Source organism: Zosterops lateralis (assembly GCF_965231275.1).
Source record: "Zosterops lateralis genome assembly, chromosome: 1".
In the NCBI taxonomy this organism is placed as follows: domain Eukaryota; kingdom Metazoa; phylum Chordata; class Aves; order Passeriformes; family Zosteropidae; genus Zosterops; species Zosterops lateralis.
This window is the reverse complement of record NC_139762.1, coordinates 90,685,835-90,713,764: the sequence shown is the minus strand read 5'-3', so window position 1 is coordinate 90,713,764 and position 27,930 is coordinate 90,685,835. Positions and strand designations below refer to the sequence as shown.

The 27,930-nt window shown below is 35.8% G+C and overlaps 1 protein-coding gene across 1 annotated transcript in view; it reads right to left on the bottom strand.

The window, feature by feature from the left end:
* GABBR2 (gamma-aminobutyric acid type B receptor subunit 2) overlaps positions 1-27,930 on the bottom strand; it is a gene marked incomplete at both ends in the record, with an annotated part of 453,856 nt that overhangs the window by 218,714 nt on the left and 207,212 nt on the right. The window contains 4 exons of the mRNA XM_083878236.1: positions 9,077-9,313; positions 10,428-10,619; positions 15,984-16,049; positions 21,135-21,236. Coding sequence (XP_083734362.1) covers positions 9,077-9,313; positions 10,428-10,619; positions 15,984-16,049; positions 21,135-21,236 — 597 coding nt within the window. The remainder of the gene's footprint in view (positions 1-9,076; positions 9,314-10,427; positions 10,620-15,983; positions 16,050-21,134; positions 21,237-27,930) is intronic.

Genomic DNA, 27,930 nt, shown 5'->3' with positions numbered 1-27,930 from the left:
AGTTTTATACTCTTTCTAAAATATGTTAACTTCAAAACAATAATGTTTTTTAACTCTAGAATCACGACAGAAGAGCATTCACATCCCAAACATTAAGCTAAACCAGGTACTTCTCTAGTGCTCTCTTCTAGGAGAGAAGGGATATAAATCAGATGTAGCTCTGAGGAAAGAGTTTACAGACTGAGGCTGATGCAGGATACCTAATCTTGCTGTTCTGACCACTGTGCCCACTGAGAGAATATGCTGCACTTCAAGGCTCTGCCTGGTGGTTTTCATCCCCAAACCACTGGGCAGCTGAGGGCTTGGAAATGTCCATGTAAGATGACTTTGCTTCTAATTTCAAATAGAGACATATCAGGCAGAAACAGCACCATCCCAAATTTGCCATATGTCTTTTCTCCTTCTCTGAAGGACACCGAATGCAGGAATAACTACACCAGTGAAAAAAATTGTTGCTCTGGAATGCCCATAATTCATAGATTTTTAAATTTTTTTTTCCCCTAAGCTTCATTGCATCATCTGCAAATACACACCTGGAAGTATGGTTCAGCTGTGCCTTTACCAGCCTGTACCTGTATGACTCACACACCATCTGCCAAGTAACCATAAAAGAGCCTCACTGGCTCTTCAAGACCATCAAGCTCCATCTAGTAAATACTTATATGACCCAGCTACTAAACACATGGTCCATGCACACCTGGCTTATCTGGACATATTTTTGTGGAATTGACATAATCTGTTACCGGCCTGCTCTTCAACAAAGACAGTAAAATCAATTTCAGTCAGGTGAGATGGTCATTAAACTCTAAGCACTAATAAACAAATCAGAACCAGAACAAGAGACACTAGAGACTGGAAATTCAGAACTGTTCAGTGATGCAGATTAGAAAAGAGCCTTCCAGGAAATTCTTTTGCTTAACATTATATTCTCCTAAATACACATTCTCCTGCAGTCTTCCTTTCCAGAATCAATGTTCTTAAAAAAAATGTGGGTGGGTTAGGGACATAACTATGGATATAATTCCTCTCCAGGGCCTCTCCACCCAGAACACAGACCCTGCTGATACTTCATCTGTTCCCTCTGCATTCATTATTTCTCTTTTGGGGAAGGAGCAGTCCTCCTTTACAGACAACATTACTTGAAAGGGGCTTGAAATAATTCTAACCTGTGCTATGTAATCAGCTCTCAAGACAGTTGTTTGCTAGGCTGCTGTACTGACTGACACACAATGTACTACAACAGCTACCAAGAACTGCAACAGGTCCCAGTGCAGCTAAAGCACTTCAGACTTTCCCTTCTCCATCACATTCCATATTTCTTTCTCCACTTCCCTTTACAGCAATGTTTCACTTCCTAGGGGGGTTGTACCTGCCAATCAGTGGCAGAAATTGAAAAATTCCATACAGAAATCTAGAAATTTGCAATATTGTCAACACCACATGCCTTTCACCACACTTCCATTTTGGATAATTATTGCAGGAGAGACTCTGCCAAACCTGTTCTTACAGAATATATTGCAAACCTTGATATGTTTTTATGGACTTATATATGATGAACATAGGTGCTCATATTTTCTTGCTGATATGGGATCATCACCAGAGATCCACAATGATGTGTCATCTGCCAGTGATCATAAGATACTGACACTGTGTGAAGTCACAGTACAGGTGGATGGAGCTGCTCCAGGTTTTCTGTAATTGTAGTAGATGGTATTTCAATGGTACACTTATTACAAGCAGGACATTTCTCCATAAGTGTCTGCAGAATTTTATCCTATCACCCTTTTTCAGTAGGCACACAACACTCACATAAAAAATATATATATCTCATATAAAAAAACCAAAACAGCTTGTTGAAGCAGGGCACAGGGCTTCAATGCAGTGATAGAAGGTACATAATATTTTTCCTTTTTTTTCTGATAGATGGTGAAGAGGTGGCAAAGGATCAACCTAGTAGTACTTCTGACTAAGCAGAAGACAAAAGGCCATCTGATCATCAGGAAAAACAATGTCCTGCTTATTCAACAGACACCAAAACCCATAGTTCCATGTTGCCTGTCCAATACATACACACTGCCCACTCTTTCAGTATCTTGTTATTTTCAAAGAGCCCTCTGTAACAATTTCAGACAAAGCCCAACTGGTGAAGGAAAAAAACTGTTTTGAAAAGTTGCTTTTTAAAGCAATCAATACACTCTCCCAGCTTAACTGCTGATCTGGAGCAGGACAGAGCTTTCATTAATTTAACTTTCTTTAGTCTTTTCATCCTACAAATTCAAGGAATACAGACAAGAAAAAAAAAAAAAAAGGCAAAAAATAAAAAAGGCAAAAAAAAAAAAAAAAAAGCAATCCCAAAATAGAAACCAAAGGTTGATCAGAAACATGCAGCTAAAAACCAAATCACAGGAAAAAAAAAAAAAAAAAAAAAAAAAACAAAAAAAACACCAAGGTTGTGGTACTACTTAAATGTGCTTGCTTTCTTTAGAAGCTTGAAGAGAACTACCCTGTGAAGTACAAATCTGCACCACCACTCAGACAATGCAATCACCTCCCCACCACTTTGCCTCATTATTTGTAAGGACTTCCACTCTTTGTACAAAAAGTAGCAACAAAGCAGCTTCTAGGGCATATTAAGCATTCTTTTAAACACTGTCTAGATATAGAAAAAATTAAATGCAAAGCAGAGGAAGCTAAGAGATATCAGCCAGAAAATGTTTCACTAGCTTTTCTATAAATGTATGTTGTTCATTTATTTTCATCAAATATCCAGCTATTAAAATGACATATGCTGCAGTAAGTGTTCTACAACTTCAGACTAAAGCCTTTTTTATTTGACACCTACTATAACTATTAAATCGTCAACTGCTGATTAGCTTGAGGGCTAATCTTTGAAATGTCACAGTTAATTTCAGATCTCATTTCTAAAAGTTACTATTTCCTTTTGTATGTAGTTTTACACTGTTGGCAGATGAAAACATTTGCAATGAATTTTCCTAATGAGCAAACATTGTTTATGACCTTATGCAAACTTGCTGATGGCTTAGTTTAGCAGCTCTCTATTTTGAGGAGTCTCCTAAATGAAGTGGCCACATAGAGAGCAAATTAGTTCACCAACCCACTGTACAGCTCTTGCTTGCTCCTGGGAGTTGGATAATTTACTGGAAGTCAGGTAGGAGTAATATAGTAAGAGATTCACCATATTTATCTGTTTTCAGGTGAACAGAGACTACAGAAGCGAAAGAAAAGCAAAAAAAGCTCTGTAGACGGTCTTGCACACAGCCAAATCTCAAGTATTTTTCTTTTCTGTGCCACATAAGAAATCCCCAAACAGCAATCAAGTTCTGAAGAAAGAATAGGCAAAGCAAGACCTTAAATTCAGAGCAGTTCATACTCAGAGGGTCAGGTGTAGAAAAAAAACTGAGATCTGCCAAAAGTCGGTGGGGTTGTGAGCATGTGCATGCTCGTGCATACATTTATAGATTTTCCTGACTATGTGTTTTTCCAGCTTGTTGTACTTCCTCACATCACCCAATTATGGTTAATGTCCAACAAGAAATTTTCAAATGCTCAAAATTAAGTCAAATTTGATTGAACATTCAAAAGCATTTCTCAGTAACAGATGTCTTTATAGTGTTAAGTATTCCACTGCACACTAAACCTCTATCTCCTTTCCTTTTTATAAAATTAAATGTTCTTTTAAAGCTCTATTCTATATTAACAAAAAATTGTTTGATGGAAATTTCTGCCTTTCCTCCAATACTTTTACTATTCCCCCTACCTCAGCCATGCCAACAAAGAAAATTTAATTGCAGGTATAAATAGCTCTTAAAGGCTTAATTCAGAACCATTCACGCAAAATTAGCTGCACCGATCAATGTTACTAACAGAAATGTTTGCTAGACTCCCATATTAAGCATAAGTTCATCCTGCTGAAGTCCATGCTAATTTTATCTGATTCTTTGCCAAAGACTGACATGTTTTTTAATTTAACCATCTTGGATATGTTATTTTTCCAGGATGACATGAAATAAATACTTTCTCCCTGTTCCTATTCCATTAGTAACACCTCCTGTATTTCTGAGACTACTGTACAGCACAGTGGCTACTGAAGCCTGGAAATTGGAGGCAAGCTGCTAAGATAAATTTTCACAAATAATCAGCATCAAAATACAAAGCAAACTTCATATAAATAAGCATTTTTCTAGTTATGAAATATGACTAGATCCATTCAAATGCAGGATGCCAGCAACAGACTTGAAAGCTATTTCATGGCTGTGGTTTCAATTGTGCTGCAGCTACTGTGATGGAATTTTATCCTACTGTGTTAGTCTCTAGCTGACACAAAAGGAAAAGACAACACTGTATTTAATTTTCTCACTCCTCCACTGGAATTCTTTTTCCATTATACAGAAATAATAGAAGGTCATAAGGATGAGAAATAAATTACCAATTTTGAAACTTGATTTATAATAACAGATAATAGCAATAAACACAAGGAGCAGAAAACCCCACTGCAACAGTTCAGGCATAAATCAGTGAAAATGTTAACATTCATGACTTCACATCAGTGACAAAGGTGAAGCAAATAGAAAATTACAGGAAAACATTTTTTTTAAAATACTGTCCTGTTCTGAATAAAAAAGGAATTAAAAATTATCCCTGACATGCATTGTATTTTTCCCATTACATGGCTCCCCCATGGAACCAAAACAAACTTCTAATATCCTGAGAACAAATGTGGTATTTAATATGGCAGCCTTCCAGTGCCTAAAGGGAAACAACAAGAAAACTGCAGTGACTATTTACAAGGGGATGTAGTGATGGGATAAGGGTAAATGGATTCCAACTGAAAGAGAGCAGACTTATATTAGATATTAGGAAGAAATTTTTTACTGTGAAGGTTCTGAGGAACTGGAACAGGTTGCTGAAAGAAATCGTAGGTGCCCCATCCCTGAAAGTGTTCAAGGGCAAGTTGGATGGGGCTCTGAGAGGGGGTGGAACTAGATGGTCTTTAAGGTCCCTTCCAACCTAAACCATTCTGTGACATCTTTCCAAGTATAAGCAACATTTTTTTGCTAACAAATATAAATATTGCTGAAATTTTAAGTTAATGCGTGGACATCCATAGTTTCTACAGAGAAACTTCGACTTTTTTTCTTTTTTTCTTTTTTTTTTTTTTTTTTTTTAATTATCCCTGAGACAAACTGTCTTGCTTTACGAGAATAATTCTGACTCAGTGGAAAATTCTCCTCAGCTTTCACACATACACGATGAACATGTTATAGGTAGAATGCTGTAAAATTCTATAGAATTGAAATGCAGATATATACATCTCCCAGACATATGTTTTTTTCCCACCACTTTATCACTCCGTACTGATTCAAAGCAGTAACAGTTCAACAAAGACGTCAGTAGATCCTGCAAATCTAAATTACTTCCAGTGCCTTCACCAACTACATCAGGGAACTCCTCAGACATCTAAACTGTGTCAAAAAAACCCCATGTAAATACCTCTTTTCTTGTCTTCCATTTTCTGACACTTAAGTTATCAGAAAGAACATGTACTATTTGAGAAGAGGAATATATTTAGCAAGGAAACAGGACCTGGCACTTTATAAATCACAAGGGTAGTGTTGCATTCAGTTTATACAAATGTCTCTATCTGGATTAAGAAAAGTGGAAAAGTTCGAAATACTTTTTTTTAAAAAATTATTTCAGCAACTTTCTCATTTATAACTAATCAAGTGCTCTGACAACTAAGGAAATTAGGAGAATGCACACCATGAAAGCCAAGCTAGTCCCAAATCAAAAGCACTCCTGTCCTGAAAGCTGCCCATTGCAGAGGGGCCATTCTAACCACAAAATGCCTTACTCAATTGGAAAATGGCCAACACCAGGGAATCTGACTCCATAATTAGGACATTCAGATTAACAAAACTGTAGGAAGATCCCTGAAGGTCTTTTGTTTTGCATTTCTCATCATGAAATCCTTTCCCACCTGTAAAACAGTATCCAGTTTATCTTTAAAAAAATGTAGAAGATATCTGTATTACTCTTTTCTGATAAAACACTGAATTTATGTTTTCTTGATCTGTATTCAGAATACACAAGAAATTTTATATGGCAATCAACATGATTGTAAGTCCTTTAAGTCTGATGAGTACAAAGGCAAAATAACAGAAGGAATCAATTTGCTAAGAAAAAAAAAACTCAGAAAGAGAGCAGAACCCTCAGGAATAATTAAGAAATATCCATAATTTCCCTTCCAATAGATTTCTGACAGCAGAATTCGAATAAATAACATTTTGTACTGAGTTTCTGATGCATAAAAATAGGATTTGTCATGTCAAGTCTCTGGGCAATAGCATTATCTGTTTTCTAAATGCTATCTTCTAGAAAAATTAAAAAAAAAATAAATAAAAAGGAAGAGAAAAATGAAATAATGTTATTCCTTATAACCAGGAGCCAGCACACTTCATCCCAAGTCTTCAAAATTGTTTAAAAAATTCCACAAGCCCCTCATCACTTAATGCTGTTTTCTATAAATAATTTCAAAGAATATGAAAACTGCGTAACAGAGATTTATTATTTATGACATGACAATTTCTCTAATATCATATTCACAGAAAGCATAGAGAAAGATACTTAATAGATTTTCCAGTTTTAGATTCCTGTCTACAGCTTGTTTATCTTCTCTTACCTAATAAATAACATTATAGTTTATTATTGGATGAGTTTTTGAATATTGGTAAGATTTAGTCCTCCCTTTTGTTTCTTCATTTTTTCCAAAACTTATTTTATATTTGGCACAGATACTCTTGCATAAATGAATGTCTTTTTCCTGTTTCAAATAAGTTTTTAAAAATAAACTATAAAATATATATATATTAAAATACATGTTCTGGGTAAAAAACGAAATTAGATTTAACACTTCAAGACTTAAAACTCATATTCCAGTGAAAGTTTTAAATGAGGTCACAAATGAAAGCAATTTATTAGACTGAAAAATAAAAAGTCTAAAAGTATTTCTGGTAAGAATCAATCTGCTCCTTCAACTTTCTGAACACTACAATGTAAAATAATTCATATTCTTCTAAAACTCTTTTTCTCCATGGTGTCTGGAACAGTTTGAGCACTGTGTGTTGTATTTAGGGCCTAAGAAAGTGTAGTTGCTGTAGACTTTCTTCTCTCCATTTCTCTCTCAATAAAACGCTTTTGTAAATTACAGGTACAGGAAGCATCATCCTCGCAATTACCAGATTTGGGCTGTGCACTCTCATTATGACTTGGTTAACCAATGATAAAGAGAAATATTTTACCAAGCACCTCAGACAGGTACTAAATACAGTGAAGAATCATGTAGTAATTTCTTTGAAAACCATTGTAACTGAGGCAATAAAGTAAGTAAACATAGCTGAATGTGGCTGTTGAAGCTTTGATTCATTCCCTCCCTAAAGGGATGTTTGTGAGATTTTGCTGGTCTCTCTGAAACTAGTTAAAAAGAGCTTTCTTTCAATCTTAGATTTTTTTGGGTTTGATTTTGGTTGGGTTTTTTGGTGGGTGTTTTTTGGTTTTTTGGAGGTTTTTTGGGGTGGTTTTTTTTGGTGGGTTTTTTGGGTTTTTTTTGGAGAAGAAGCAGTGAAGAGTAATTAAGCAATGCTAATAAAATCTATCAAGATCTATCAATTTCACCACAGAAGGCAAAAGGATAATAAAAAACAAAAAACAAAACAAAACAAAACAAAAAAACCCAAATAAAACAAACCCCAACCAAAAATGAGCTACATAACAATATTCAATTTCAAGCCTATTGATAGATGCCATACATGGAATAACGCAAGACAAATATATGTGAGTCCCTGCAGAGTCTGGCTCATAGCTGCTACTGTCTGAAAGCTTCATCAAAGATCCTACTGTGGATGCAATGGAATAAAAAATTCTTTTACTGAGACTTTCAGTCAAATTCAGTGTAAAATGAAAACAAAATTCATATTGTGAAAGCAACTAGATATTAGTATTGTCTTGCCATACGGTTGGTTTTGACTTAGAAATTCTGCATTAATTTCAATTGTACCATGTCACAGAAAGCTTTTTCAGCAATTAACAAGGATACCAAAAGGTTGAGCCTTTACACCTTGTTGGTGTATTTGTGCAGGCATTTCCTCCTTGAACCAGTTTCTGACATGAATGTCAACCTTGACAACATGCATGACAAAACATGTTCCAGTAGGTTCCTTGTAGCAGCTCTTGGAAACTCCAAAGACCATTTTCCCTGAAATGGGGTCTGCTCATCTCTCCTGGTGAGCTCTGAAGACACCTGAACACATATGCACCACAAACTTCTGACTGACATTCCCTCAGATACAATTAAGGAATTAAGAAGTTTTAAGACCACACTGCTAGCACCTGTTTCACTCTGCTAAAAAGCAAAAGAAATGTAAAAAAATTCTAAAAAATAAAACCAAAAAACCCTTAAGTGTTTGCAATTGTACAATTGAAATCGGAATGAGGATACTACTGTATATGACTAGTTCTTCTAAAGTCAGTATGAGCACACTTTGTACTTAACTGAAAAAATACAAATTATTAATAAATTTAAATCACAGCTGAAGCATGTTGCAAGAATATCTAGGATGTACAGCAGTGGAGATAGAGACAGTGTACTATAACCTATTACCAAACCTAAATGATGGAGAGAAATACGGATTTTCAGATCACATTCCAGCTACTCCTTAACTGCTAAAACATTCACTTAAAAGGTCACTGCAGCTTGCAAAACTTGTGGTTCCCTTGAGACCATTCTGATTTGTTAATTCAGATGACATTCATGCTTAAAAATCTGATAACTGAGGAATTGTACAGTGTCATCCCTTGGCATCTGAAGTCAGGTAATGAGCAAGACTGTCAAGGCAACAACATTAATTTTTAATATAAAGTGGAACTGGAAGCTCTGAAGATAGAAGAAATACACAACTGTGTTTCTTTTTCAAGCGCACTTAATATTTAATACTTGTTTCAACTACTGACACAAAATCACAAGCTTCCTGCATCCCACAATTATCTGATGAGGACTTACCGTTACTCCAAAGAATCTGGTTTCATTCATAGCATCCAGAAAAATTTTGCCGAGTTTGTGATTTGTGTAGTTAAAATCTTCAATTTTTTGGTGCTTTTTGGTGGAATTCAGATAATTCATTGCCCGCTGCAGCGTCCTGGCAATCACCCATATTCCATCATAGGCATAACCATGAAATTTGCTGGATTGCCCATCACCACGTTTAGCATTGTATTCCTTTTCATACTGCTGTGGAGTCTGCAGAGGAGAAAAAATTCAGTTTCACCTCAACATTTTACAGAGTTGAATCCAAACCAACATCTCAAACTGCAGCATCCAATTTAGAGATGAGCATAACTAACACAGAAAAAGCCTCCAAAATAAAAATTATGGAAGAAAATAAAATTGAAGAAACATGTATTGCCTGATTTAAAAAATTCTGGTGAGATTGGGAAGCAGAACTAGGAGAGACTGAAAGCAGTTGTACTGCCTCACAGTATAAATGATAACTTGCTTTATTTTAATTTTGGACAAAAGGCTCCAGTTCAACCAAAACTTTACACTGGTGAGCCATAATAGTAGAACAGAGAATAAGTGTATCCCTGCAAATCAGTGGTCTGATTACGCTTTACAGGGTAACACAAATCAAATAGCCTTTACTTGAGCAACTGTTTGCTCAATATGAAATTTTGAGTGGAAATTTGTCTATATTTTACAAGTTCACTACATTCTGGATGGTGTGCTACCACATGATGAGTTGCCCATTAGTAAAGTTGCCTTTTATGCTCACTCAGCAAGGCATGAAAGGCAGATGGAAAAAAAAAAAAAAAGAAAAGCAGCAAAATCAGGTATGTTTATTCATTGGTCAGAGTTTGTATGGATTTGTTCCGTGATAAAATTTTATAAGCTTTATGGAAACAGCACATATTTTTATATTTAAAACAAGCCTCCCCTGCTGCCCCCTAGTTCTGAGAGGCACAAATCGACATTCAAATTGGCTGTTTCCAGAACAGATTTAAATATAAGAGTTTTCTGTTTCTGTGCTCAACTATTTAACTTGAAGTGACACAGCACATGATACCAAAGACTGTAATTCAGACTTTAATGTACATTTAACTATAAAGTTCTTGCTGGGGCAAGAGGGCAGATTTGAAGCAAGGGACTTTGGTGCTTTCTTACTCTATAAAGAATTAGATTTGATTTTCAAATATTTTAAATTTTCAAACTAGTGAAAAGTGGTGAAACTGACTGTGATGACTGCCAGGTCACTTGGTAGAAGAACCCTTCACCCCCCTCCTTGGTGCTTTACTGCGCCAACCCAGCAGTGAGAGAACTGACGGTATAATAAAATAGATGGAAGAAAAATACTAACCCTTCCTGATATAGTCTTATTTGTGTTTGAGCTGAGAGGCTCAAAATCCACTCCAATATAACCTTCCATGGCTGCAAGCAGATTTTTGCTGAGACACTGTGAGGAATTAATCCAGGATTCCCACCAAAGATTTTCATACCACCCTGGAATAATCCACTGATATTTGCTGCCATACATTTCTTCTTCATAAGCCTGCAAATAAGAAAACCAGAAAAGATAATGGTCATTGTAATAGAGGTTGAACATAAAACCAATTGCTTTTTATTAAGTTTTTTTTTCATTACTAATAAAATTATATGTAATTGGGGTGCACAAGTATTTTAAACAGTTTAGAATAATTACTTGCTAATAATGAAGACTTTTTTTGAAGACTCCTGACTTAAGAATTCAGGACATGAGAATTTGTTAAACCTTGTTTTTCTTTCAGTGGATCATTTCTTAAAAAACAGAAAAATGAAACTGAGGCAATTAAAGAGAAACAAAAACAGGAGACACAGCTATCCACAGAAAGTTCTTCATAACGCAGCTATTAAATAAGTGATAGAACCACCATGCTACCACATTTAAACTAAGTTATTATCACCCTTAAGCCAATCCAGAGACTAGGTGAACAAGAAAACTTGGTCTATAGGCATGATCAAATCACACATTACAAATGTCAATTAGTTGACTGCTCAAAAACAGACCACAGTAACATTAAAGTTAGCAGTTCCTTCTGAGGAGCATGAGTGAATAGTGAATTGATAAAGCAAAATCTTAATGATTATTTTTCTCAGCAAGAATTTTCTTCATTTGAAATTCTATATTGTTGGAATACTGAATACAGCCCACTGTAATCCAAGATACTGAGATTATAGTTATCTCCTTTCAATACTTAGCACATAAATATAACAGGAAACAGAAATACTTCCTTAGTCAGGCACATATGCTGTTGTACCTAAAAGCTGATCTATTCTCAAATATTCTCTTTGATTGGGAAGACTGTTCTAGGATAAAATTAGCAAATTTTATATCAGATGTTTCTCTCACTGTCTTGCAACTAGATGTTTTTCTTTTGACATTTCAGTCAGACTCCATTTCAGAACTGCAGGTTTCATGCTTCTTTGCCTCCTAATATAAGCAATACTTGAGATAGAATGACTAAGATTAAAATTCTAATTTTTAGAAATACATGGTGCAAGCTTAGAGCTCTTAACAGGAAAACTGCTGTATCTTCATAGAAAATATTATCAAAGGAGGAAATTGTAAGAATGCAAACAGGACATATTAGTCGTTCTGAAATAACTGTTTTGAAAAGTATCCCAAAGATCATACAAAAAGCCTATCAGAGAAGTAAAGATCAATAGCAGAATATATGAAATAGGACAGCCTCTTAAATATGTTAATGCCCAAATTAAAAATGGGCTTTAAATCTGTGAAGTCTATTATAATGATGCCAGCTCTGCTCATAACAGCATTGTGCACAAAGCAGATTTATTTGGCCCCTGGTTGCAGAAGCTTTTGTTCAGCCAAAATCAAATTTCATGCCTTTGTATACAATGCTGCTTGGAAGTCCTGTCTGAAACCTGGTGTCTTGCATCTCATATATTACTTATTCCACAATCCACAAAAACAGTTTGTCTTTCTCTTGCTTGTTAATTCTTCCCTTCCAGAAACATATCTGCTTCTGTCCTCCTACCCACCTCCACTCCTGCATAGCTATGGGGACACTGTATTCCAGCGCCACCTGCGAGGAAAATAGCAATTCCATCCTGCAGCACTTCCTTCTAAAAGAGTTTTCATTATACAGTTAGGTCATTCAAGACCTTTCAGTGACTCAGTGTTTTTTATCTGACAGTTTTCGAATCATGAGGACACAAACTGATACAGAATAGTGCTTATAGAGAAGGACAATCTTACGTAGCTTCCCCTGCTCTATAGAGATTAAAGTATCAAATTGTGTGTTGCCAGAAAGTATTGGCTGTGAACTATTCTGAAATTAGAACTGCTGGAAATTTTCTGTTTGCATAAGCACTTGTACTGCTTCCTGCATAATCTGTGAATGCCCTGGGAAATGGGCTGGAAATTGAAAGTTTCAAAATAGCCAGAAATTTCATCCTGGAAACAAGGGATCATTCCCAAACCAACATGGTTGCCTGAAAGACTGGTTACACTTTCACATTTCTGCAACAATCTGTTTTAACAAAACACAAAACAAACACTAAAAGCTGTCAGCTCTGCCTTTGTGATATGGTGGAAGGACAGAGTTTGGAGGGTAGTCTGGGGAAGGCAAAAGTACAAAGAAGTTCAGCTCCTCTGAAGCTGAGCATCACGACCTTGCAGTCATTTTTCTAGTGACAGTCAATAGTATTCAGACATTTCAGTGTTTGTGTCCCAGAAAACTTATTGCAAATAATGCTTTTTTGCCACCATTTTCTCCCTATTGATTCTGCTAAATGGAGATGAGTTTGATGCTTAAAAGATACAAGTACTTGAAACACATGGATCTTTCTTGAACTGTTTGAGTACACACAGACCAATACTTAGAAGTTTTAGTTTCTAAGGAGAAGGGTTTTTGGCAGACAAGACCAAGCTGAAGAAGGTTTGCACACACTTTGTACCACCAGAACAGCATAAAGTAGTCATAAAATTTCCTTAATTTTTCTCCCATGCCCTATGCAAAGCCCCGAGTTGCTGTCAAGCAGCCAGGAAAACTGGCATGGACAATTTTTGCCCTTGTGAAACTGATTTTTTTTTCTTTTAAAACATTTAATTCTTGTTTGAATCCATAAATAAATGCTTATTTAGAACAAAGAGATCAATGTAAGAGATATTTCTTATGTAGCAAACAATTATTGGCAATTTATTGATCATTGAAGTATCAATTTTTGACCAAAAGATGCTAATTTCTATTCTAAGAAAACATCACATTCATTCCACTGAAGTGAAAATGAATTATAAAGCTAAGATTTCCCATAGAACTAAAATTGCTCACTGTTTTCGACACTGGTGATAAATGAACAGCTAAGCTTATTTAAGTCCTTGTAGAAAATACCTGCCAACATTCACTTTGGCTTGAACCAGTCCTGTCCTGTTTTTAAAGTTTGCTACTGAATTATACTATCTTTTAGTCCTTTTTTTTTTTTTTTTTTTTCTGTGCGTGGGTGTTGGTCTCTTCTTCCAAATACAAAGAATAGAAAAAGAGGAAATGATATGAAGTTGCAATAGAGGTGGTTTAGATTGGATATTAGGAAAGACTTCTTAACTGAAAGGATTATCAGGGACCAGGGAAGAGGTTGAGTCACCATCATAGAAGGCATTTAAAAGATGTGCAGATGCACTTAGGGACATGGCTTAGTGGTGGAGTTGGCAGTGCTGGGTTAATGGTTGGATTTGATAATCTCAAAGGTCTTTTACAACCTAAATGGTTTTATGATCTTAGATAAACTCCAATGGATGTCCTGAGGAAACCTCACAGCATATGACTGTTGAATCCAGGCAGAAAAGTGAAGCATCCTTTAGTGGTTTTACTACCTACATAAGTCTTTGCCAAATAATATGTAGGATAAATCACAATCAGGAAAAAAAAATAATAAAAAAAGTCTTGCACTAGTGAAAAAACATCTTCCTTTAACAAACTCAAAGCCTTTTCCTGACTAATGTCAGTAACCCTGCAGAATATAAAAGGTAATCACAATTGAAACCTGTCTGAAGATACACCTGGACAAAAGGAGTTAAAAACCTTGACATATCTAAAATATTGTGCTCTTGGTGCTCTTAGACATACATCTGTAGGAGTGCATGAGTCAACAATATATTTTATGACTAATAACAAGCTTTCTGACATATTGTAGTGCATTAATATATAAATGACCTACTTTGAACTGCCCTCTCCTGCATTCAGTCTCCTGCTGAAGCTCTCAAATAAATGTATTTAAAAAAGCCTTAATGTGTGATCTTTCAGATTTCTGGGGGCTCCAGAAAAATCCACCTCATTATTTTTGACACTAATGTACTTTAGGAACAGCCACCACGCTTTAAACTGCTGAGAGTTACGCACATTTCCCACATTCACACCAAACCGCAGCCACAGACAGCTGTGGCCAGCGTTCATTTGACAGTGACATCCTCTCCCTGGAACCCTTCAGACAACCACAAAGCAGACTAAAGGACAGCCTGCCCCTCCAAGGAATTCTAGCATTTCTTCAGTGGCCTCACTTGCATATGGATTAAGAGGAGGATTGTAGCGAAATGCAACTAGAAATTAAGGGCAACTAGAAATGAGGCCAATCTCTTGCCAATATTGGATTGGAAGACAATTCTGACCAGGACCCCTCTGCTGGGGAAATGCAGCCCAATCACAAGAGATCTGAAGAGGATCTGGGCTGCAGAAGTACTACTCTTTCTTCCAGGAATGAAAAAATAGGAGATTATGTCTGTCAATCCAATTTAAATGGCAGTATAAAAAGATCTATATACAAAGACCTGTCAGAGATGAGAAGAATGAAAAATAAAATAATACTTTCCATTTCCTTTTGGATGAAAACAGATTTTGTTCTTTCCAAACACACTCTACAATCTCCTTTCCAAAATTTGCCACCAACTGGGACAGCTGCTGAGTAAGAGCCAAAATGGATCTGAGGCACATGTAGCACTCAGATTTTGAACTTCTGCCTTTCTTTTCTTTCCAAGGATAGGCAACTGTCTCACTAAGTGAATACTAAAAAACACCGTTGGAAATTTAGATGCTGTCATTATTGCTTTTCCATTTTATTTACTGTGTTCTTGGATTAATCTAACTATTCAGACTAAAAACTCAATACTTAGGCCACCAAAATCTTTCTCTTTGGGATTTTTTTCGGGCTGGTACAAGTAGAGATCCACATTCTAATCCTGCTACTTTTAAAGGCAATAACAGTGGATAGGTTTGCAGCACATTCACACGAAAAAATGGTGAGGATAGAGAATTTTTTGTTTGCAAGTCTTACTGTTATGGTTAAAAACCCTTTATTTTTTACCAATTAGTATTTGCTTTCATGTAATACAGGTAAAACAGGTACAGCAGTCAGATGGGAATGACAACTGTACAATTAGCAACATTTTCAGCAGCAAAAATTATTAGTGTTGCTGAGTTAGGATGTATAGGAACTGGCTTGAATTTCTTATTCTTTAAAAGCAAAACATGCAAAACTCATACACACAGACATTATCACCAGAACCCAGCTCTTGGACAAGATCAAAATCTTGCAGTTCTCTCTCTATCTGCTGCTAAATATGCAAGTATTTCGCTGGATCTGATGAGAAGAGCAATACTCAAGTTTGATTTGGCATTTAATTCCACTACAGGAAAATAATAATAATAAGAAGCTAACCATGCAGCCTATGCTTAAATTCCACTGAAGTCAAGTACAAAGTATTTTATTGAGAGAGAAATGGAACTAAGCATGTGTAACCTCTCTTTAGGATATAAACCTTCACAGAGCTGAACTCCATGAAGAAATGCTTATGCTCAAGTTACTTTTTATTCAAATGCAGCACATTCTCTAGTCTTATATGCAATTAAATATATTTACTTACACAGCAGAAAACTTTCACAGCCATTTCCTCATCAAACTGGCCCAGGATTATCCGAACGTCATTACCCTGCAGATTGAATAAAATGTGTGGCAGTTAAACACAGTCTCAGCTTCCAGACACCACTTTAATTGGCCATTCAGGTCAAGCAGGGAGTTAGCACAGATTACAGCTGCAGACAGAATTAATACAGAGCTACTTCATCTTGTAGAAGTTCAAGAACTTGAAGTAACGCAAAAGAAAAAAAAAAGTTGAGGTGCAGAAAATGATTAGGCTATAGTACTAATGAGAGTAAAACTGATACTACAGTCAAATATTAGTATTCAATAACATTAAAATATCAAATATTCTTTTGCTTCCTTGCAATATTTCTTCTGCAATTTTGCATATTAGAACCAGTTGAAGACATGAACTTATCACTATCTGAATGAAATAACACTGTAAAATTAAGAAATGAGATTTGTGAGATCAAATGCTTTGATATTATGCCTGCTTTAGTAATTTTTAAAGGTTTTATTCATACATCTTCTCTATAGTCACTATAACACATTGTCAACCCGCTCCCTACTCCCTCCTACCTCCACACATTTAAAAAAATCATCACAGTTTAAGAACCTATGACTGAAGTCCAAAGAACAATTTTACTTTCAAACTTAAAAACATATTAAGAGTCTCCCTAAATTCAGGAGCATATGCAGAAAAATATCTCTCCAGGAACAGGACTAACCTCTTCCTAACATGAAAAATTACTTCTAATATGCATAAAACACACTTTTATGACTTCACATTACCTTTTCTTTCACACAAAGGCAGAGTTCTCTGCAAAAGCTTGAGCAAATCTAATTTTTCATTTCTTTCATATAAGACCTGCTTTGAATTACTAAATAGTTCTTTCCCCCTCCAAGGAAAAAACAAACATATGATTTGGTATGATTTTCAGTGGCAAAAACATTTAAGTTTTAATTAAATCAATTTGTCAAAGATTTTTAGCTCAGATAATTTCACTGTTTATTTCCTGTTCAGCAGAAAATATTATGATGGACAGTGCAATAAGATATTAGAATGCCTGTGTAATTAAATGCATGAAAACAGTATCATTCTTAGCTTGGTTCAAATCAGAAAAAATGTAATGGGCTTTGCTCATTCTGAACCTGTGCATTTTTTAGTAAGCCTGCTTCTCTTCATTTTTATATTTAGGCACAGACTGATAAAATAAAGTAAATATTTTTCAAGTGGATTAGATTCTTTATAAACAAATCTAACAAGGTTACATGAAGCTAAACAAACAAATTACACAAATTACAGCAACAGTATTACAGTTTTTGTAAGGACAATAAATAGATTTAGGAATTATGCACAAAAAACCTCACTGCATCTACTATTTCTTTTTTTCAATTTTAAAAATAATTTGGTTATTCTTGGAACCTGAGCTCTGAGTCACTTGACTGCTCTGAACATAAAAATGCAGACTTAATATTTGAAAAAAAAAAGAGTAGCAGAGTTTGATTAAAAAATAAATGGCAGAGCACCAAATAATTAAACTTAAGATTTGAAGAAATTCCTTTCCATTTTATGATAGGATAAGAAACAATTAAAAAAACAAACAAGCAAAATATGTAAATTGTGTGGATCCATAAATACTAATCCCCCAGTGCACACACAGCAATGCTGCCCACTGGCTTTGTGACAACATTCAGAATGAAGTCATAAAGTCTGTGGTGTGTGGTTTCACACCTTAAGACATTGCTTCCATCAGATTATCACATAATTTAGTATGGAATCATCTAACCAAGGAATTGTGTGTCAGAACACATACAATTTAGGAGCTAATTTAGGAAAGTTTATACAACAGCTCTTCCTCTTTCGTGCATAGCAGTCTTCCTCTGTGCAATGACACACTCCTCAGCCAGCTTCTTCCTCCTGAACTCCATTTTTTGCATCTGCTTCCACATTTTCCCCAAATTTGTTCTTCAAGAATTGCATTTAAGATTGCAAATAAGTCTTGATCCACTGGATGCCAGGCTTGGATCTGCTGGCTCCATCCCACATAAGAGATGCTGACGCTTCAAAATCATGCAACTGCACATAGCTCGAGTCCCTGGCAGAGGTTTTATCCACATGGATGATGAAGTCTGCATCAAAGTGTACCAGAGCTGGTGGTACATGTCAGTGCTCAGTGTGGGTCAAAGTCCACATTACAGACTCATGCAAAGAGATACATCAGATGCTTTCTGGGCATAACTTTTTTACTCCTTCATTCATACTATTACCTGACTATAAACCAGCATGATTTCCTTGGAAGGATATACTATGCCTTTACACAAACCCTTGCAGAATGATGCAAGTTAACACAGTGGAACTTCCTCATAGGGATCAAAAGAATCACTCACTGGATCCCAGCAAGTGTCAAGTCTCTTTTTCAGAGAGTTGTAAATTGCTTGCATGGAGCTAAAACATATTTGACAGAAGAGGTTTTAATTAATGGAACTAGGCAGGTGATCTGCAAGATGATTAAAAACATCCCAGGGGGAAGGCAACTCCCAAAACTGCACTTACATAAAAAGACCAATGTTTAGACTGTTTGCCAGATGGTGAGCTGTCATATTTACTCTTCCCAGAGATTACAGTAGCAATATCAGCATTTAAGCTTTGCCCCTCAGTAAGAAATACATATGTTCCCATATGGACTGAAGTTCAAACAAGAAAATTAGGAACAGTTACATTTCATTTACCCACAGTTGTGGCAAACCCTGCATAAAAACATGTTTTATAAATTAAGACTATAGCACAATGTCAGAACATAATGACTCTTTTTCTCCCTTCTTTCTTTCACATAGGTGAGGATATAATTTGGCTACTAAATATAAAATGTATTTGGTAGCACCAGGAAATGAGTAATATAAACCCTGAAGATAGTGAGGATCAACACATCTAAAATGCTCTACTGAGGGATGAAGAACAACTCATCTCCTTCACTGCCATTTCTAACAGCCTCAGACACGAGACACTCTTTAGCCTTTTCAGTGTTTTTGAGTGATGTATATTATGCTGGAATAGGCAGCTATTTTTTTTTCAGCCTTCAGAGCTTCCTTTCTTTGATCAGATTTTAATCTGTCTCATTTCTAATGAATAACACCACAATGTTGTATTATATAGCTTTCCAGAGAAGGATTGCTCCAATATCTCATCTGCCAGGAAAAGTCAATGTCTTGGCAGGCTCTTTATGAGATACCTAAATTGAATAGCTCAGATACTCTGTCTTATTCTCTACCATGCATCTGACAGTCAAGAGGTTATCAATAAATCTACAAAAACCTGGGCAACTTTGACAACAGAGGTATCCACATGCTCTGCCTTCTAAATGCTTGGATGTCCACTTGAAGAACTACAGATAAGCCTCTGACCTTGGCTATGGAATCGCTGATGGTGAAAGTGAACTAGAGGACATCAAATCCCACCATCATAATATGATGGTAATTCTTTTGTCCTATGTGCAAGATATGAAAAATTGGAAGCAGAAGTGTTACTGTTCTTAAAGTTTGTCTGTGCATGCTTAGAATTTCCAAGCATTTACATGGATATACAAATCCATCCCTTTCTCTGAACACAAAAATGAGTTTTATAGATATCCTTCCACTTAAATTTACCTTTAAACTGTGCAGTCAATGCAGTAGAAACTAAGGTGATACTGAGAGAAATGTAAAATATATTTCTGCAAATCATGCCAGATTTTTCTGTTTTCCATCCCATAATCATCAATTTCATTAATTTAAATGTGTTTGTGAAAATAAAAGGTATTTCAGGTAAGCAGATACCAGCTTCCCTATATGAGGTTTACATGTTGAAGAAAGGAATGAACAGTTTTAAAATTGCTTAGCTAAATTCTGTGTCTGACATGTACCTAACAACAACTAACCTTATATTTCTGTCCAGAACAAGCCATTTTCTGGATAATTGCTTATTTATTTTTTTATTAAATTGTTTTGAAGAAGATATCAAGAGATAACAAATATACTGTTAGTTCAGTGTTCTGGTATTCTCTGCAAAACAACCCAGTGTGTTGTTGATGCAGAGGAAAGCTAGAAACACATTGTTTCTTCTGACTTCCAGTCTAAAGAGCCATGCTTAATATGCATTTTTTCTTGTTATTACGCCATTGTTAGTCAAAAATGTGGACTTTACTAAAACCTCCTGGAGTCTCTTCCATCCAGGCAGGTTTCCAGACAGGAAATATAAACTGGCTTAGACTGGAGAAACACAAATGGCTTTCCACAAACATAATCTTTATCTATTAATATTTTAAACATGCAGGCTTACATCTCTAGATTGTGTAAATAATAAAATGAACTTAGTTTACCATGCTCCAGAACATTTCCAGCTTCAGTAATGGTCTAGTCTTACAAAGGTCAATATTCTTGTTTTAATTTTATTTTTTTTTTTTAATTTAGTTTATTAAGAGTTTTTTGCCACCTGTCTTGCACATTAAGTATTTGCAGGATTGTGGCTTTGACTGTGTGTCATATGTACTTGATGCTAGAAACAATTTGATCCTCACTATTTAAAAGTGTTTTCTTTCCTGCTGTTCAATCATTTTTTCATGTTCCTGTGCAGTTTAAGATTCATATCTCCCGTGCCTACTTTGTTGCTGGTTGCACTGCATGATAATGCTAAAATATAGTTTTAATTTTATAAGATGCCAGAAGTCTAATAAAACATTATAATAAGAGAAGGATGGAAAATTATTCTGCTACCAAATTTATTTTTCCTTCTTTTTTCCTTGTGATTCATTTCAAATCATGTAGATGATGTTAGCAAATAATTCAATTTAAAATGTGTAATGAAGCTAATGGAAAGAGGCTTAAAAGGGTTCTGGTTCCAGACCTCAAGAATTTTCACATGTATATCACTATGACTGGGGCTTTAAGTGCAAACACTAAGCCAGCAACAACTTTCTTTATTTAGTATCAGTATTAGGAACTATTAACCTTCATTAACTTAAGAAGGACTAGGCCTTCAAAATGCCATTTTTTGATACTATTATGCAATGGACTGTGGTAATACATCATTCTAACATAAATTTTGTTTCCTTACTCCTCTTCATAGAAAAAAAGAACCCATAACATTTTCTCTTTTTCATCAAGCAGCAACACATACCTTAAGCTTCTTTACACTTGTGCAGGGATCATTGGAAAAACTCTCAGTGTCTGAAATCTCGATGTCTTCACCGTAGAGGACGCCAGTCAGATCATTCCTCACCTGCCACAAGTTGAGAAAAAGGCAAACTGGTGAACCAAGAGCCAGTGAGAAGGAAGCAGATGGACTGCATTTATATCTGCAATGACAAGCAGTGATCTTGAGGGTGATCTATGCACCCACATAGTTTTTTCCATTTCGCCTAAAACATGATCAAGGCGCTATTTATGACCACACTCTGATATCAATGGCTGTACCATGTAAAGGACTTTACTATGTGTGGCAAAAAAAGTTCACATACAGCCTCACAAACTGGGCTCCCACTTTGTGCCATGGAGATGGACAATTCTTCTGTATTTCCAGGGCTGTTAGGATCAAAAATTTTGTCTTAGCCAAAGTGATATATGAGAGAGCATCAAGGGAAAAGTCTCATCAAGGAAACTCTTAAATGCTCTCAAGTACTAATTTCAGCTGGTCCTAGCATGAATCAGCAGAGCTTAGCTTATATCACTTAGGAAATGATAAAGCCTCATTAACTCCTCTGTGGCCTGCTCCTCTCTTAGAACACTCATCACACCGTGGGGCAGCAAGAGGAATAGTTGGCTTGAAGGTGGTACATGTAACCAGGTACTATCAGATTTTTTCACCTGTTTAATAGTGGCAAGACTGTCCTCTTTGAGCTGCCTAATAGCACAAAAAAAGCTAGATAACATGCAAAGCAGTCTGGCTTTCTGATTTAGGGTTTTTCCCATACAACTACTTCAACATTTTTTGTCTAATCACTGCTGGTTTTCCTCCAGCCACAACTGAAAAACCAGTTTCACATTACTATTTCTAATAGGTAAGCAAAAATAATTTTAGTCTGCAATATGATTATAGACTGAAATGAAGAGAGTGGAACACCAATTTTAAGTTAATAGAATTATGATCACATCAATTGCAGTGATTGTCTACATAATTTGTTTGTAATAACAGAAATAATTTGAAAAGCAAATCATTGTAAAACAGGTATCCCACATGCAAACACAGAAAATAAAGGAAGGAAGATATGTGATATTAAACAGGAGAATTTAGAAACCTGTGTGACATATGCAGATACTTTCTGATGATATGGGTCATTTCCTGACAATCATCACTACACCAGCTGCCTTAATTACTTCTTTCATGGCCTCTGTGTCATCTTATCCCCTTTAGTCACGCTTTAAAATTACTAAGATACATTTTTTATTTTATAACCTTTGACAATGATTAAAACAAATGGACATATAAGTGACTTTTTATTAAAAATTGTTTTATCTCAGAGAAGCGAGTCAGAATGGTCAGCTTGCCAAGATTTGAGTTACATCCTTTATCCTTCTGTGAAGATACCAGTTTTTAAACTCATTCTGTGAAATGTGTTCACAAAAAATGATAAGTATTTAGTTCTTTTTCTGCTTCTATACTAGTAAAACTGAATTATTGCTACTTTAGCTCCAGCAATGCCATTAACTGCTCCTTACAAAAGAGATCTTTCTACATACAAAGAAAAATTGTTTTTTTTAAAACAAACCATCAGGGATAACAAAAGAAAACAAATCTCACTTGATCATAGTTTAGCCAATGTCCAAAATCCTTCATCTAGTATAAGAGAACACTAGAACTATCATTTGCTACTGACAAAAAGTAGTATTTTCCTTATAATATCAATGTACTTCCCAAAGGAATACAACTTGTCATATGCTTCTACCCAATACTGTCCTACTTTCTTCTGTATGACGAGAGGCTTTTTTAGTTTCCTGCTTGCTTTTTTGATACTTTCTGACCAATTCTAGTGGGTCTTTTAATCAAAGAAAGACTAAATTAACATTACTCATCTAAACTGAGCAGAAAACAGCTGATTTACCAAATACTGTCTAGTCAAATTAGACCATTATTAACATAAGAACAATGACAAAACCCACTTATAAATTATTATTATTAATACTTATGGACAGGCTTCAGTGGTGGGCACAAGGCTGATGATTAAAAAAATTATACTTCAGACTGTCTACTGACTTGTTGGGATTCCATCTTTTCAGAACTTTGCAATCCAGGAATTAAATTGCGTATGTTTGGGGTTTTTTTTGAGCAGCACTTATTTAAAATCAACCACTGAGAAATTTATTTGATGTCTCCCCTGGCTCATCTGCTAGAAGCAAAGTATCTGTGGCTTTCAGAACTCCTAGACTTTTCATTTATCTACTGATTAATCTCCCAAAAGACACACCTTACTAGATTTTGTGCCAAAGAAGTTGAAAACCTTTACTGGTGCAAGCAGATATTTGCTATTTTCCAGATGCATCTGTTGCGGAGATTTTGCCAAAAGAAAAGTGTTTCTTTCCCAGTATCCCACCAAGATATCAGCAGCTTTTTAAGAATTTACAAGTTTTTTCTACAAGACAAAATTTCCCTTTCAATGTTCTGACCTATGTCTGACATGTCATCTTGTGTCACGGATCTGGGAGCATTTTTACTATATTTTCCAATTTTTTTCTTCCTATTTCCATATTTTTTCCCCCAGTGACCTCAGGTTCTTTTCTTCCTTTATAAATGTTCTAAATATATCACGGAATGGAAACTTGGTGGGTTTTTTTTCTACAGAGGTTCTTCACTTCTTTCAGGAATATTAACTACAAAATCTTCTGATTTGGATTTAGGTCCAAAGTCAGAATTTGCAAAGCCTTAACTCCAGCTCTAGAGCTGCCAATCCTGATGCAAACATTCCTATTTTGGATGAAATCTGTGAAACTGAGAATACAAAATGCTGCACGTTTTGTTTCAGCAGATGCTTTCAGTCCTGGAAAGCGTATCACCAGCAGTTTTAGTACAAGCAGTTTCAGAGCTCAGCAGCAATCGTTTCATTCCACCAACCCCAAGTAAAGAGAACCGTAAACTACTGTGCTTCTGTTTTTTGTTGTGTAAATAGGATCATTTTAACTTTCGGAAACTGCTGTAGAAAGTGGTAACAAAACTGCATTAAGTTTTTATGGGGATCCACAGCTGCTAAGGAAATTTTGCACCAACTATAACACAAAAGCAGTGTAATTCCACAGGGTTTTAGACCCTTGTTAAGAATTTAATGAAGGCTGTAGCTCTATGTCTGTTTATATCAACTTTATGTACTTTAAAGACAGCAATATTTCATTTTCCCAAAACAGGAACTACCAGCCTTGATCATCAATAAACCTAAAAATTTTCACAAACTAGTGAAAGACACTTTTGCACTGTTCTGCCTACAAAATTAGATGAAATCAGTATTTCACCATGCTACATATTTAATCTGTGTGATCAACTGCAAAAATTACTGGGGTGCAAATATATTTACTCAGGAGCAAGTTCCAAAAAAATGAAGAGTTTGTAAAGAATGCTTTTGCAGGAATAAAAGGATGGCCCTTTTGCTTTAGGCAAAAGAGAAGATGGGATGCAAGAGAACTGATTTTTCTCTCTCATTCTGCCAGAGCTGCTCTTTTATTCAGCTCCTATGAAATAAAGTTTTAAAGTTTGCAACCAAGTCAGGCTGTATATTTTTCTTGTGAAGTGGATGGTGGCAATACTTGCCTACCTCTTAGCTCTTGTACCAAATTTAGTGATGTTTGAGAGGTGAACAACAAAGTCCCTCACCCTGCACCTGTGAAAGAAGAAATACAGGGATTTTGAGGAATAAAGAACTTGTACTGCAAAGGAAGAAATTTTAATTTCTCTAATCTCTAGCAAATTGAGAGAGTAGATAGAAGAAATAACTGGGCTGTAAAAATGGTGAGTCTAGAGGAGATAAAATTGCAACATACTTTTTGTGGTCTGTACCAGAAAGAATGTATGTAGCTGGAAGAAAAGGAAGAAAATGTTGGGGAGCAGCATGGTCTGGCTCCCTAAGGAAGAGGGGTACAACTTCACAGCCCTTGGAACAGGGATCTCACCAGCCAACAACCCAGCAAGGGGAGCAGGAAAGGCTTGGAGAGAGCAGGCAGCTTCAGCCACGAAGTGACACCTCCACACAAGTTCATGGGAATAAGACAGGTTCAGTGTAAAGCCAGGAAGTCAATCCACAAGTCTGGAACATGATCAGGTCTGGTAAAACAAACCAGGGTCAGACAGAACCTATGACTGCTGGACAAGTCCATATCAAAATGACAGAACTACTGACAAGCCTACAAGGTCCCTGCCAGGCATAGCTGTGATGGAGAGAATGAGAAATCAGCTCCCCACAGCATCACGAGGGCATGTACTGATGGCACTGGGTTGAGCTGAAATGGGGTTAGAGATGGGGAAAGAGGGGAGGGGGTGGTGCAGCCCTGGAGGGCTACTCAGGGGCAGAAAGGGCTTTTGGTGCTCTCAGAGCCCTGACACTGAATTTTGGTTGTTCTTCACTTCCTACATGAAGTCTGTATGATGATTCTCTGTGTACAATATATAAATGACCCTGTCCCTCACAAGGATACAAAATTTGCACACACAGTGATTTTATTTTAGGTGAGAGGAGATTGCTCACTTCAGTGAGATTATGAGCGCAAGCACCTTGTGACCAGTACTAAATAGTTAGCATCCATTTGATCACAGTATTTCATTTTTTTGCAAGCCAATTTTATCTGGTTTTTTTCCTGAGGAAAATAGTAAAGAAAGGTGATATTCCTGACGACCTGTCAATCTAGTGATGGTAGTTTGGATTTAGGGGTCTCCACTGACCAACATTTCAAACTAGGTTTCAAATTGTATGTTTAAAGGTACAGTTCACTCAGTTAATCCTAACTCTGCCAGTTACAAAATGAATTTAATAATTTTTAGATTAATCATACTACTTTGCTTTTAACAGAATTTCCAATGACCTTTTGGTTCACTAAAGCTGCATGTAAGTACAGCAAGCTAAATCCTTGTCGTTCAGGACAGTCTAATCCCACCAGATGTTGATCATAAGAGATGCCTAACAAATGAGAACTGGTCAGACCAGACGGATTACACAGTCAGATATTTTACAATGATTTCCTTTTGTCCAGAATAGACAGTGCACTTTAAAATGCTATACCATAGGAGTTTCAGTACAGACATATAAATATATGTGTACAAAACAAATGCTTGAATGATAAGAAAAAAATTTTCCTCATTACATGGACAAAATGTAAATTATGACTAATTGCATAGGACAGATTACAGTTTTTGGGATTAGTAAAGATAGAGGTCTCACCACATACGATGCATTACAAGAAAATATAATTATCCCTATTTCCATTCCAATGGAACGCATTACTCACATTTAGAGGCTTAGAAGCATTAAGTGAAAACTTACATCCAAGAAATAACAACTGCAGAGATACACTTTCATGGATATACACATCATTTGGGACTACAAAAATGAAAGAGGTGGTAGAACCTTATTTGAAGCAGAGAGACAATTCAAAAATAAAAGATGAAAGGCAAAGACAAAACTGTAAAATATTATTTTAGCTAATAGGAAAGAGTTTAATTTAGAGGAAGACTAAAAAACTAAATATGTTTTATTGTGTAAAGGAGAAATGAAATCAGAACTGCATTGGATTTCCTTTTCTGTTCGAAAGAAATCAGAAATTTTTTAAAAGTACTGTGCTTATGGTTTTCATTGTGACAGGAAGGGAAGAAAGAACCTCATAATACTGGATTTTTACTTGGGTAAACTGCCACAGTACGGGCTTTCATAAAAATATTACTTTTTTCATTGAAGTAGGATGTTTGTAGTTGGGTCTAACCTGAAAAATAATGCAATTGGTATTAGTCTCCCTTACAAGTAACACCCACATATTTCAGACTGAATCTTTCAGACTACAGTAATAATAACACTTCTCATGATATTTTTGTTGTATTTGTATTATAGCTACATATTCCAGTTAAAAATGTTAATTATCCTCCTTTCTGCTTGGAATGGCAGTATGGTGAATATGGTTTCACATAAAATTTACATATGTGTGACTATCAAACAGATCATACCAATTTAAAAGTAAACCTCTATGAAGTCACCTACAAAATGCTCTGATTTCATCCCAAATTCTCTAAAGGAAGAAAGAAATTTCCTTACTTTGCCTTTCTTGTGTTTTTAATCACAGAAATGAAACATAATCAGGAACTCTGATGTTAAACGTACCAGTTGTGTGTAAAAAGAATTGATAGGCAGGCAGGGCTCTTGTGGTAGGGGAGAAGTCAATAAGGGGGCTTTAGGGTGACCTACAAACAGGTCAAGTTAGAAGGCAATTTCTCTCCAATAGAGATGAAATCAATTAAGCTTATCAAGAGGCAGATCAGTTGCTATGAGGTATTTGAAGAAACCAGCATATTGCAGAGAAATAAAAATTTAGCTAGGAAAAAACCCCAGGGATCTGCACTATAACAAAGTATGAAAAGGTTAAGTTCCACTTAATCTACAGGCATATTAAGAACATGCACATAATGTTCAGCAGGACTTCGAGCAGTCTGAAAAAACAACTCTCTTCACTAAGACTGGACACTAAGACAAGTTAAAATACAACTCAGTAGTGCAGAGAGAGAGGAAAGGAATGGAACATTCCTTAGAAGAAAAGAAAACATAATGCATTGCCAAGCCAGAAAGGATCTCTAAGATAGTAGGCAAGGATTGAAAGTAATTATATATTCTATAAGAAATAACATCTGTTCACATGAGGAGTTAAGGAGCAAGAGTGAACAAAACTGAAAAAGAAAATACACCAAAAATATACTTCTGGTTCCTTTACTGTGCGATAGCGTCTACAAACCTGAG